Source organism: Gavialis gangeticus, unplaced genomic scaffold (assembly GCF_001723915.1).
Source record: "Gavialis gangeticus isolate Ggan-Ray unplaced genomic scaffold, GavGan_comp1, whole genome shotgun sequence".
In the NCBI taxonomy this organism is placed as follows: Eukaryota; Metazoa; Chordata; order Crocodylia; family Gavialidae; genus Gavialis; species Gavialis gangeticus.
The window spans coordinates 12479178-12492078 of record NW_017728997.1 but is presented as its reverse complement, the minus strand read 5'-3'; the positions used below and the strand labels follow the sequence as shown (position 1 = coordinate 12492078).

The following is a 12901-nucleotide window of genomic DNA, read 5'->3' as shown; positions in this document are numbered from 1 at the left end:
GGTGATCAAGGTTCAGGAGAAAGAAACTGCACCACCCATTTCTCTTCCACGAGGAAGCATACTTCCAGCCCCTAAAATACTGGTGTTCTGGAGCCAGAAGCACTACAACAATAAGACACGGCAGAGGTGGATACACATTACAGAATTTGTGCATGCAATCTGGAAACGCTGTAAATCCGTACGAGATCCTTTGGAAAGAAAACTGCTTTATTAACAGAAAACTGTGATCGTGGATGGAGGATCTAGGAAGGTAAGTTATATACCTGGGCTGTATTTCATAACCCGTCTTATGGAGCTTACACATGACTGCTTTCCCCCCCCCTTTTTAATGTCTTTAAAAGCAACTATTGTCTTCAGAATGGCTATATCTAAGCTTGGACACTGCTATTGCTTTTATTTGATGGTTACTGAGCTACGTACTAACTGGGTTCAGTTCTAGACGTTCACCTGCTGTGTGATGTTTGTAGAGTGACTTACTGTCTTTGAGCTTCAGAGACCTTTCAAAATTGGATCTAATACTAATTCCTTTCTGCTACTCTTTGTCTTCCTTGTTCATGCAGGCTGCTTGCAGATGCTCAAAAAAAAGTTAGTCCAATCTAACTTCTCAGAGACAGCCTTTGACCATGCACTTGTACAGCACTTGATACACTACATTAATAATGAGCAGATCTAGGGTATCAGGACAGAAATAATAACTTATTATTATGTTTAAACAATATCGCTTCAGAGATGTGCCTAAAATGGTCTAAGACCTCTTGGCAAGTTGCACTGAAAAATACAGTAGAGCACTGGGTCCATTTGAAGCAGCAGAGACTTGGGGATAAAATAACTAGGCAAACTTTCAAACAGAAAAAAAATCTCATTTACTGATTAACAATTACAATAACCACTATGAGCCCAGCTGCAACCGGGTACATACTGAAAGTGAACTAAAAGTGAGGAACCAAAAGCAAAATATCAAGTCTGATCTTCCTGCCATGGAAGTCAAAAGAGAGTTTCACTGTTGATGCCAATGGATGTAGGACTGAAGGAATATCCCCATTTGTTCCAACAGAAAGGAAACAAATGGCTGTTGTTCACATTGTTGATGATCTCTTCTCCATTAACAGGAAAGCTTGTGCACAGCAAATTAATTAGTGCAACACAGTCTCAATTTTTTTGGCATTTCTGGAGATATAAAAAATGGTTGTATAGTATTACCATCATATTTACATACAGAATAACAATGCATCACATAGCTGAGTCAGCAGCAACTCCTCTGTTTGATACCAGCCTGCACCACTGCATTTAAGTCTGTTTCAAAGCATCTTCCATCATAAAATGATGCAACTGGGAACAGACTGGCTGCAATTTCACCTCCGCCTGCACTTCTGTGTTAGGAAAAGCAACGACGAAAATGTAAAACAGGCAAATAAGAAAAAACAGTAGGAACCCCATCTATAGAAGCAAGAACCAACGATGTGTCACAAAGTGTACCAGCCTGAATATTTGGTCTGTCAAGGAACTGGACACTTAATTATTATAATCATTATAAACAAAAAATAATTGAAAGTGAAAATCCTTTCTAATCCAGGACTTTAATTCTAAGTAAGTTTCCTATTAGAAAACAATCAAAGCTATGAAAATCTAAACAAATCATCCTTCTTCTAGTAAGCCTTCCTTATGCAATGCTAGTTTCCTCTCTCATTTTGAAGTATCTGAATGGACATTACTAGCTAATAGCTAAATTCTTTTCCATATCTAGAATCAAAGTATGTGCACTTTGCTATTCTCCCACAGAATGGATTTATTTAGAATAGTAAAATCTATATCTACTGCAAGATTTAGTTGCTGTCCTGTGCTTCCCCATACCAGTTATGAATGTAAAAGTTAAAATATCTGAAACCATCTACAGAAATAAATATAATTGCACAGGCTGTAACAAAGGTATGGAATACACATAATGCTACTGATTTATAAGAGCCATCTTTTCACCTTCATACAGAATCAATATTTACTAAATCACAGCTGAAAAAAACACTGAGGCATGGTTTACTAGAGCACTAGCCCTGAGGCTTATTTGGCTATTGGATCAGCTTCACATTGGTCCACTGTGCTGTAGGTGAGATGACAGTACCTTCAAATGAATTCATGTTGCTTCTTTCATTTTCCTCCCAACGTTCTTGACGGCTCAAAAATCATCTAAATCAATTTTAGAGCTCATAGTGCCGTAAATAAAATCTTATAGCCCACGTGTGTGTGCTTCTATGAATTGCTTGCAGGTGGAGGAGAATCAAACATGTCTTTTAGAGAGAAGCAAAATTCCTTTTTCAAATTAAATGTGGGAAGATCCTGAATCAAGACGCGCCGCTCAGTCCAAAGGAGAAGCGCTATCCTTCTTGCTCACCGACTATGCAAGTTCAAAGTATGAAGTCTACAGTGTCCTCTCAAAAAAGGGTCTGAGCGTAATACCCAAGCCACGCAGCTGCAAATCCCATTGTCCCCGCAATGACACAGATATCTATTCTTCGCTACCGTGTCACCTACAAAAGGAGAGAGAGTTACATGCTTAGAAACAAACAGAACAACAGCCCTGCAAATGAACTGGATGAATGAGCATGTCACCTGATAAAATTGTACCCATTGCATGTAACCTGCACATAACCGGAAGATGTATGCCAGCATCGGGCACATGCTATTCATGGTAAGGGGATTTCAGTCTCTAATTCCCATTGACTTTCCCAAGGGAATTAAGTGCCTCTTTGTCTTAAAAAAAAATCTTTCTTTTCAGCATGGTCTCGTTTAATGCCTTTCTTGAAGATCATACAGAGCAGGCCACAGGCAATGAAAACTGATTGACTTCAAAGGATGACCTGACCTGGACATACTTCTCTGTATGTATAAAGAGATGGGGAACTGACTTCCACTAATGCCGGAGAGCTAAGGCTTGGGAAGGCTGCAGAGAAAGGAGTCAAAATATCCTAGGAAGTGAGGGCATTGATGAGGAAATCAGAGGGAAAGGGCCTAAAGTAGCATTACCAAGGCTGGAAATAGCCCAGTGTTCGTCAAAGGGAGATGTAGAAATGGCACAAAGAGTCTTGAATGGCGCAAAGATTATGATGGTGGATGCAAATGGGTGCTCAGGTTCAATGGCAAGATATAGAACATGGATCCATTTGAGAACAGTCCTTCAGTTAAGACAAGTGCTTCCATATTCATGTGTAGCGTTTGCAGTTCTGCTCACGTCCATACAGGCACTTCAGGTTAAGTTCCTCAGCAATTTTTCAACCGCTAGTTGGTCAGAAACTGCATGGGCAGTTCAGCAGATCAAACTCTAGTCCTTGATCCCAGCTAAAATGCATTTTAAACATCTGGTCGATCTGGTTTTCCTTAGTGGTTACAAACTAGCATAGACTCAGTGACTATAAATAAGCACAAAATGTGGTCAATTTGTTTTTCTCTACCTTCACCAGATAATTACCCAGAGAAGTAACCTTTCCACTCTTTTTCACTTGTTTAGTAATAACAGGAACATTGCACATGCTCATGTTGCATTTTTACTCTTTTCATGAGCTACCACCAAATATGGGGGCTGGGGTTATAAATTTCCTTGGATTCTGAAACAACATCCTGCCCCTTATCAAAAAATACATCTTTTTTTTTTCATGATACAATCATTGTATAAATTAACCTGCATTTATTTTCCAGTACAATCTTTTAATGTAGAGCAACGGTCTGTCAGTGTTTTTTTAGGAACTGCAGTACCATCCGCACACGGTAGCCAGAGGCAGTTATACAAATGAATTTATGATGTGTGCATAAGATGTGTAAAAGACATAAAATGCTTTATACAGTTCAAGTCAGTCTTGTTTGGATTAATAAGAGAAACAAAGTTTTATGATTTCAGAATTATTCTCAGGTGGCCAAATACTAAAAGCCAGCTATAGCAGCACGATGACTTTGGGAACAGTATTTAGCAACTTTGAGTTCTTGAAGTACTAAATGAAATGTCACTTCTGCTGGGGACAATGTTACATTTATATTCCTGCCTTACAAAGTGACTCTTGTAGGCTTACCTACTGATGGAGGAATATGGAAACACAGATGAACGAATAAACAGAGCCCAGATGGGCCAGAAAAATCATACGAATGCAGAGCATAAGAAGTGCCTTATCTGTGTTGTCTACAACAACACAGTTCTGTTGCAAAGCAGATTAACAAGGAAGCTACACTGGGGCAGTTTATGGTGGGACTTTCACTTTGAATAAGTCAGCTGTTGGCTAGTTTCTTGAACAAAGCACCATCTGTCACTGGATCCTGGTGCCTTTCAAAGCAGCTTGTAGTCATTACCTTGTTAGTACTAAGCGGGTGCATCTACAGAGCCGACAAATTAGCTCCACAACAAAAACGTCACCATCTACATGTGCAGTGATCTTAGGCCAGAGTAAACTAACTCTGCCGTAGTACAATACTGCCAGACACAAGCACTATCCTATGGCGGAGTTATTTACTCTGCCGCCCTGCACTGTAGCGCACTTGTGCCCCAGCCAGCCCCTCCGCAGCCTGTTGAACTGGGTCAGAGCACGCCTGGGCTGGCAGACTGCCCACCCCCCCCGGGGCTCCCTGCCAGCCAGGGCTGCTCAGTGTGCTGCGGTCCCAGGTGCATGTGCAAATGCAGTGCCCAAGAGCAATGAACTCCAGTGCAAACTGTGCTGGAGTTTATTCAGCCGCATTAATTGCACATGTAGACATGCCCAGTATTTTTATTTTTATGGTAGCAATGCCCAAGGACCCCAGGAGCTCCATTGTGCTGGGTGCTGCACACACATACATAAAAAGACAGTCTCTGCCTTAAAGCGTTTTGATTCCAAAAGAGAAAAACAGTTCATCCCCATCAAATCTGGGTCACTGATCCTGAATTAAAGACCACTCGCACGTTCACATAACAGCTGCCTGACGTGTATGGCTTCCCCTGAATTTATGTCCTTGCTCCTGTGTGAAGCAGTCACTATCAAAGGGCACTTGGCATCAGTACGTCTTTATTAATACAGACTATAATATAAAAGGACAACATCAATCCTCAGCTTGAAGAGGATGCAAAGGAGAGGATAAACATATGTCTTTGCAGGTCACTGCCTGCTGGACAGTGCCATCCCTTTGATGCATGGAGACACACAGGAAGTATGGATGAGTTGCTGCACCTCACTGAACTAATTTTAGCTCGTTGAATTGGCAGTGGTCCAGAACATTTTATCTTCATCGGCCATTTGCTACGAGACTGGATCAACCAGTGAAGATCTTGGCCAATATGTTTAAAAGAATGGGTAGCTGACATTAGGCCCTTAACAAGGCCTAATCCGATTCCCAAAGGTGATCAGCATCTAGTAGCCCCTCCTGAGGCCAGGGTGAACTCTCAACCCCTCAGAAAGTCTGGGAGGGACTTTTTGAGGGACAAATGAACCTTGACTGCTGCCCACTTTATAAGCTAAAATAAATTCAATGAGGTGCAGCAACTCAAACATACTTCCAGGGTGTCTCCATACATCAAGGGGATGGCAGCTGGGTACCTAAGTAGGCAGACAGGGCCTGGCTTGTGAAAATCTTGCCCCTGGGTTCTCATTTTGCATAATCCAAGGCCTGGTCCTTTTGAGAGCACAGTCCTTGCACTAACAGACCAGCCTCTGCAGAGCTTTTCATAGCAGAACAGGTTGTTTCCTAGTTAAAAGCGGAAAGGCTGGACCCCAAATAAGTGTAGAAGGGGTTGATCTACTGCAGGAGGGCAACCTTTTCTGTCAGGCGTACCACAAATTAGCCCCATAACCTCCCTGAGTGCTACTCGGGTCCCCTTCTCCTGCCCTAATGGCTGCTCTGCTTTTGGCTCCCAGCCCTGTGCTCCCTGCCTGATCTGCTGCTATGTTTTCTGCTTCCACCCCATGCAACCTGCCCAAGTTGCTTCTCTGCTTCCTACCCTATCTCCCTGTCTCCTCCCTGTCCGCCACATGCCACACACAGGTTGGCCACTCTTGACCTACTGGCTATTCGAGCATGATGCTAAATCTCTACACAAGCTGGCCCATGCCCAGGCTTGGCAACCTGTACTCGCGACAGGCAGAGTCATGCTTGGACATGGAGGGCCATGACAGCGCCCCTCTAAGGAGGCTAGCAGGACAAGATTTTGTGAAGCAATTGCCAGCTCCATGGGATGAGGCAATTGCCAGCTCCATAAGGATGAGGCAGAGCTGTGTGATATGCTGTTATAAGGATTTTATGTCTTTGTCCCCCAAAGGGAGGGAGGTGCTAGGGTTATGCAGGCCCCAACTGACTCCCAGGGATCTTTGCCCCAGCACCCAGCTAATTTAATTAGCCTGGGCACAGGGCACAACTGTATTTGCAGAGGCAGCAGTCTCTTCACTCTTGTACCTGGCACAGAAGTGGGTGATACTGATGCCAGTATTAGCAGGGCAGGTGTAATGCAATGAGTAAGTGTTGTTGCCAGGCTGTCACCTTTAAAGAGACGCTATCTCTATACTTGCCTTTGTGGTTTTGACTTTATTTCCACTGCTGCAAGACCAACCTGAATAGTCTGGCAGCACTTTACAGTCTTCTCCATCCAGACAGGGGTTCATGTGACACCACCACTTCTGCAGGACAATGGAGGCTGGAAAAAGAAACAGAGCAAAATGTTTTCTCATGCTGGCGACTGTCTCAGCTGCAGGGAAATTCCTGTTGGAAAATATGTCACGTTCGGTTAGAACAACATGCAAACTATTACAGGTACTGGTCTTGAATATAGGCGCTGTGGTTAACTTGTCTTCCAGGATCCTAAAACTTTTACTGATATCAGCCCTCCTTATGCACCCAAGGAGACCAATCCCATTGCATTTGCTGGGCTGAGTTATTTATTCAATGACTTTCAGTGTTTATGCTACCTGGATCTAATCACTGATGAAATTCAGAACCTCCATGCCTGCAATCTCTACAGCAGGGTCTCACAGTGTGCAGGATATGGGTTGGAGGATGCTGATATCAAGGAAATAGGTTACCTTAGCTGGTATGAAACTAAAAGGATGTGATTAAACCTCAGCCCCCTACACCCAGCTACTGGCATGATCAGGCAGGGCATGAAGTGAAACCAGCTCTTTCCTACAACTTTGGACTTGGAAACTGCATGGGGACTGGGTGGGGGGGTGCAAGTGAGAAACAGCCTTGCCAGTAACCACAGCTCCCCTCCCACATGATGTGCCACGGCAGTGATCACCTTATGTCCACACACTGATCTGGTCTGTACCATTTATGAATTGGATCACCCCAGTCCCAGCCAATGCTACTGGTCACAGCTATGGGTCAATGATGCTTTCATCACCATAATACAGTCAATTAATAAGAACAGTAGAAGCTAATGAGCACATCATATAGAACGGCTCTGAAAGGTGTTCCCAGGGTGCAGGGTAGCAAATGTTTAACTCAGATGTGAACCTGTAAGTCCTCTTTGGTAAGAAAATATAATGTATCAGAAGTGGGAACTAAGAGGATCCTATATGAGGCACATGCAGGGAGTGGGGACTCTACAGTAATAACACTGGAAGGCATATGCATATTTAACTAAGAACCTACTTCCAATTGCACTCTCAGTATTACCCTATATTTGTGAAGGCTATAGCATTAAACATGCTTGTTTATTAATATTCTGCTCTTAAGATATTTCCCCTTAATCAGACTATGCTTATAAGCTTTACAGACATAGCCAGGACTAATATTAGAGATAACAGATAGATTTCCACCAAAAAATATTGCAGCTATCTGCATGCCTTCTTTATTTAACATTAGCATGATAGGTGGGAATATGCAAACCACAGAAAATCATTATGGAAGATAAGGCTTCACAATCTTACCTATTCTAATTTGGACTTCAAATAAAATCTGGCTATACCTATTAGACAGATACTTTGCATCATTTAACTATGTGCACAAAATATTGAATTATGTTCTTTACTCTAATGAGATGTACAAAAATAATATGGTTTAGTTCTTGTAAGGAATAAACCATTTTTCATTAATTCCAAAATGTATTTATACTTCTGCAGTCTCCAAATTAGGTTAACTAACAGCAAGCTGACATCAGTAGATTGCTGAAATGCTGATTCAATTACTTATTTTCTAAGGAGTTTTTTTTTTAATTTTAGCTGGCACTTAGAGGTATCTTTGGACTGCAAAATACCTTCTTGAAGTAACAGTTTGACTTCAGACACCACTTTTGGAACGATGCATCCAACCTATCAGACTTATAAAATAAACACATGGTTTGTGCCACCAAGAATTTGCATCTACTCTAACTAATTGACTATTGACTGACTAATTTCAGTGAAACTTGATTATGCTTCATGGGACTTAAGGGATTGTTTCCACTCTGAATATATTACCATCTGAGCAGTTTGTTTGAGATCTTTGCTATTTCCTAAAACTCTGACTCATTCTCTTTGCCATCGGTATTTTAAGGGCGCAATTCATGACTAACTTGCTGTACTCACAGAGAGCTACATCCACAAAGAGATTTAGGCCCTCTTATGTTCCCCATCTGGCACCTAGCTGCTCTCATATACGCCCTGACAGGGTTCACAAACTGGACGTCCGTCTATCTTGTCTCATCTGCTTCATCCAGGAGGCATCCTCAAGAAATGGGCTCCGCACAAAGCACAGCCAGAGGAGAAGGTGGTGGCGGTCTCTGTTCAGCTGACAGCTCAGGAGTTAAAGCACTTACCCAGCTTATGGGCTCAATTCAACGCTCTTAACCACCTTTTCTGACCATGTCTAAGGATGGGAGCGGGTTGAAGGTGCCCCATGCTACGTGGAATAATTAAGTATGCATTGTATCAGAGAGAGATCCTGTTTCTAATAGCCTAGTGGGGACAGGGAGAGCACCTATGTTTCTAATAGCCCAGTAGTTAGGCCACTCACCCGGGAGAATCAGGATGAACTCTTAGCATCGTGTACTGACATATTCAGTGGATGGTCAACTGGAATCCCGGTCTCCTAAGCGGCAGGAGTTAGCCTTACTCCCTCCTATCTCCTCATGTATGTGCTGTTATTTCATGCAGCAGGGAACAAATCCAACAGGAGGAAAAGGGAGTCCTCCCCCCACCCAAAAAAAGTCATCTATAGCACGGGGGTGGGTAGGTCCGTTTCCTGCGAGATGGGCATAGCAGGTTCATACCTCCTCTGGCTGATCCAAGATTTCCCCAACTTGGGCAAGTGCTCTAACCACTGAGCTAGTCCAGGTGCACTGTGTACCTCCTCCACCTGGATTTTCAAGGAAAGAGGACTGATCCCTCTTTGGGGAAGTACCAAACGCCCAGAGAGAGTCCAGGGTTGTGAACCTGCTACCCAGAGTAAAGGCCTAACCCCAGAAAGGGGCAGGAAAACTCAACCCTATGTTCTCCTCAACTTTTCCTAGCTGGTTTGAACGTTTCTCTAGTCCTCACATTGGCTTTCGTGGATCCCATTCTTAGGTACCAAATTTTACTCTTGCATTGGGTTGGGAATCTACATATTGAACTCAGATGTGATCACCAATAGGCATTAGGCACCTCATCTCTCACCACCGCAATGCCTACTTCTCCCTCTATTGACATCCCATGCACCATGTCTACACATAATTATTTCTTTCTTTCTGTAGTTCAGAGTCCTGGTTTTCTTTCTTTCTTTCTTTCTCGTACCTGTCATCAATTGGTCACAATGAAATTTGAGACCAGCCCCCAATGGATCTCTCTGAACATGAAGCCATTTTCATCTGCCCACATCTAATCTCTACCCATTTCCAATATCTTAATGAACACCTTTCAAGGAAGTATTTCAGGAATGAGGTAGCAAGACAAATGGCCAGCAGTACAGCGTAGGGTTGGATTCAGCACCGCCCTACTGCAGTTTTACACTGGTGTAACTCCACTGATCTGAATGGAGTTAACGCCCGTAGAAAAATAAAGCAAATGCAAAGGTGAGCCCAAAATTTCTAGAAATACCACTTTCCATAAAAAGCTGGCGCGGATGCTAATTGAAAGCACTGTAGAATAAATCAGCACTTGGAAGACCTCTGAAAGCTCTTATATAGATTGAATATTTCAACTTTGGCCTGTCTCTACTTATGGTTCTTTTTAAATGAAACCAATCCTTTTCCTTTCATTGACTGATTTCGACTCTGTTCTGAAAACTTCCCTCAGAATAACACTTTCTTGATAAATGTAATGCACCTTATTCTGGTTGCTACAGCAAGCCACCTATTCTTTGCTTCAGGAAAGCACTAATTCGTATGTCTAGTTATGTCAGGATTACCCTGTACCCTTAATGTCTAATATGTATGTAGTTCTGTATTTTTCAGCCCTCTGGACACAACTGTTCATTTCAAATGTATCTCTTATCTTACAAAGGGAACAGCTCTCACCGTCAGGCCTTTAAACAGGGAAAACTTCTGCATAGCAAGACTTCCTTCACTTCTGCTCTCCCTGTAACTGTCTGACTCCTGGGTGGATTTATGTTGTTCCCATCCCTTATCAGCTTGAGTGGTTCTCGCAGAGGTTTCAATAACCAATTTTTCTAAGGAATGGGATTGGGTATGTCAGCCTCATATACAACCCGCATCTTGAAGGAAGAGGATGCTGCCTTGGTCTGACAGCCACCAGCTCATTTGCTATGGGTTACCCTCCTGCAAATAAATCTTTTGCTGGCACGGTCCCCTAGATAGGGTGACTCCATTGAAATAACAGACTGATAGAGCTGAATGCCAGAAGGTACCATGAGATCGTGAAGCCTGACCTTTAATATATCACAGGTGACTACATTTCACCCACTTATCCTCGGATTGAGCCTAATACATTTGAGTACAGCATGCCTTCTAGACAGGCCTCCACATTTAGATCCGAAGACGTCAAGAGATGGAAAATCCACTTCCCTCTTGGTAGTCTTTCACAATGGTCAAAATGTGCCTTATTTCCCATTTGAATGAATCTGGGGTCAGCGTCCAGCCACTGACTCTTACGGCTCCTTTCTCCCCTAGATGAAAGGGCTCAGTATTTTCTCTCCCTCAAAGGTACTTCTCTTGTCACCTCATTGTTTGATTTGTGTTAAGCTGAGCAGACAGAGCTTTTACAACCTCTTGACATAAGGCAGAGCTGTCCAAGTGGGACACTTACACAATGGGGAACTCCCTACTTGAGAGCACGGAGGCAGAAAGAGATCTTGGAGTCATTATTGACTCCAAGATGAACATGGGCCGACAATGCGAGGTCATGGTTGGCAGGGCTAACCGGACCTTGTCGTGCATCCACAGGTGCATCTCGAGTAGAGCCAAGGAGGTGATCCTCCCCCTCTACGCGACGCTGGTCAGGCCACAGCTGGAGTATTGTGTCCAGTTCTGTGCGCCCCATTTCAAGAGGGATGTGGACAACATGGAGAGGGTCCAGAGGAGGGCCACCCGCATGATCCGGGGACAACAGGGCAGACCCTACAGTGAGAGACTGCGGGACCTGAACCTATTCAGCCTCCACAAGAGAAGGCTGAGGGGGGACCTGGTGACCGTCTATAAACTCACTAGGGGGGACCAGAAGGGTTTGGGGGAGACACTGTTTCCCCTAGCACCCCCTGGCATAACAAGGAGTAATGGGCACAAGTTGATGGAGAGGAGGTATAGATTGGACATCCGCAAAAACTACTTCACAGTTAGGGCGGCTAGGAGCTGGAACCAACTTCCAAGGGAAGTGGTGCTGGCCCCTACCCTGGGGGTCTTTAAGAAGAGGCTGGATGCCTACCTGGCTGGACTCATTTGAGTCCCGTTTCTTGTTTTGGGGTTTTGTTGTTCTCCCGCCCTGGCGGGGGGTCGGGCTAGAAGATCTACTAGGTCCCTTCTGACCCTAAATCTATGAAACTATGAAGTGAGGGGCCAGCGGGTGCGGGACCCCCCAGCCGCACACATCATAGGCCATACACTCCTAGACTGCACATCAAGCCATGCGAGCCAAAGGGAGGAGCAGTGCCTGGAGCTGCAGCTTAATCCTGGATGGGCTTCAAGCAACCCGCCAACTAGACAGCCCTGATATAAGGTGTTTCACTGCCTTTCTTTTTGAATAGGTCTGGCTTACCAAGTGATTGGTATGGCTGCCCTGAGCTCATCGTTATCTTCTTAGTCAGCCTTTCAGTCCTCTCTAAGTTTTGGCAGCAGTGATTTTATTTTTTTCTCCCAGATCCCTGAAAAAAAATGTGGATTAGGATCTGGCCTAGTGCCAATCCCTGCCAAAGCCTAATTGAAACATTCCCTTTAATGAGGATTCCTCGCTGATGACTGCAATTTGAGATCAATCAGCTAGCCAGTTCTTAATCCATTTAGCATGCACTTATTGGACACTGTACAGTGCATTTTTTCTTAAACCAGAACACCCTTTAGAACTAAACCAAATACGTTACCAAAGTTTATTTCATTTGTACAGACCTTTAGCAATCCAACTTCTAAACTTGTCCAAGAATAAAGTCAGGTTTGTTTGACAAGTCCATTTCCCAGGAAACCAAGTTGACCAGCACTAACTATGTTCTTATCCATTAACACTTTATTAATTGAATCCCATATGAGCCTTTTAATTATTTTGCCAGGGTAATTTTTATATTTTGTAAGGGTATTATGTCAAGCTTACTGCCATATAGTTTCTCCCTAACTAGCCTTTTTCAATATCAGCACGACACTTCTCAAATTCCCCAAATATTCCTAGTCTTATTAAAAATGAACATCTTTGGGAGAAAGCTATCTTTTGCCAGCTCTTTTAAAACTCTTGGGTGCAAATTTTCCAGGTTTGATGACTGACATAAGTTTACCTCCAGTAGATATTATTCCACATTCTCCTTACTTACTATGTTAAAAGCAGGTTGTAATGTCTGTCAGGAA

General features: G+C 43.4%; 1 protein-coding gene across 1 annotated transcript in view; it reads right to left on the bottom strand.

Annotated features, from left to right (window-relative positions):
* Positions 1–316: 316 nt before the first annotated feature.
* FAM19A4 (family with sequence similarity 19 member A4, C-C motif chemokine like) overlaps positions 317–12901 on the bottom strand; it is a 79934-nt gene continuing 67349 nt past the window's right edge. The window contains exons 5-6 of the mRNA XM_019504791.1: positions 6513–6637; positions 317–2522 (exon numbers count right to left, since the gene is read on the bottom strand). Of these exons, the coding sequence (XP_019360336.1) occupies positions 2511–2522; positions 6513–6637 (137 nt within the window). The 3' untranslated portion in view covers positions 317–2510. The remainder of the gene's footprint in view (positions 2523–6512; positions 6638–12901) is intronic.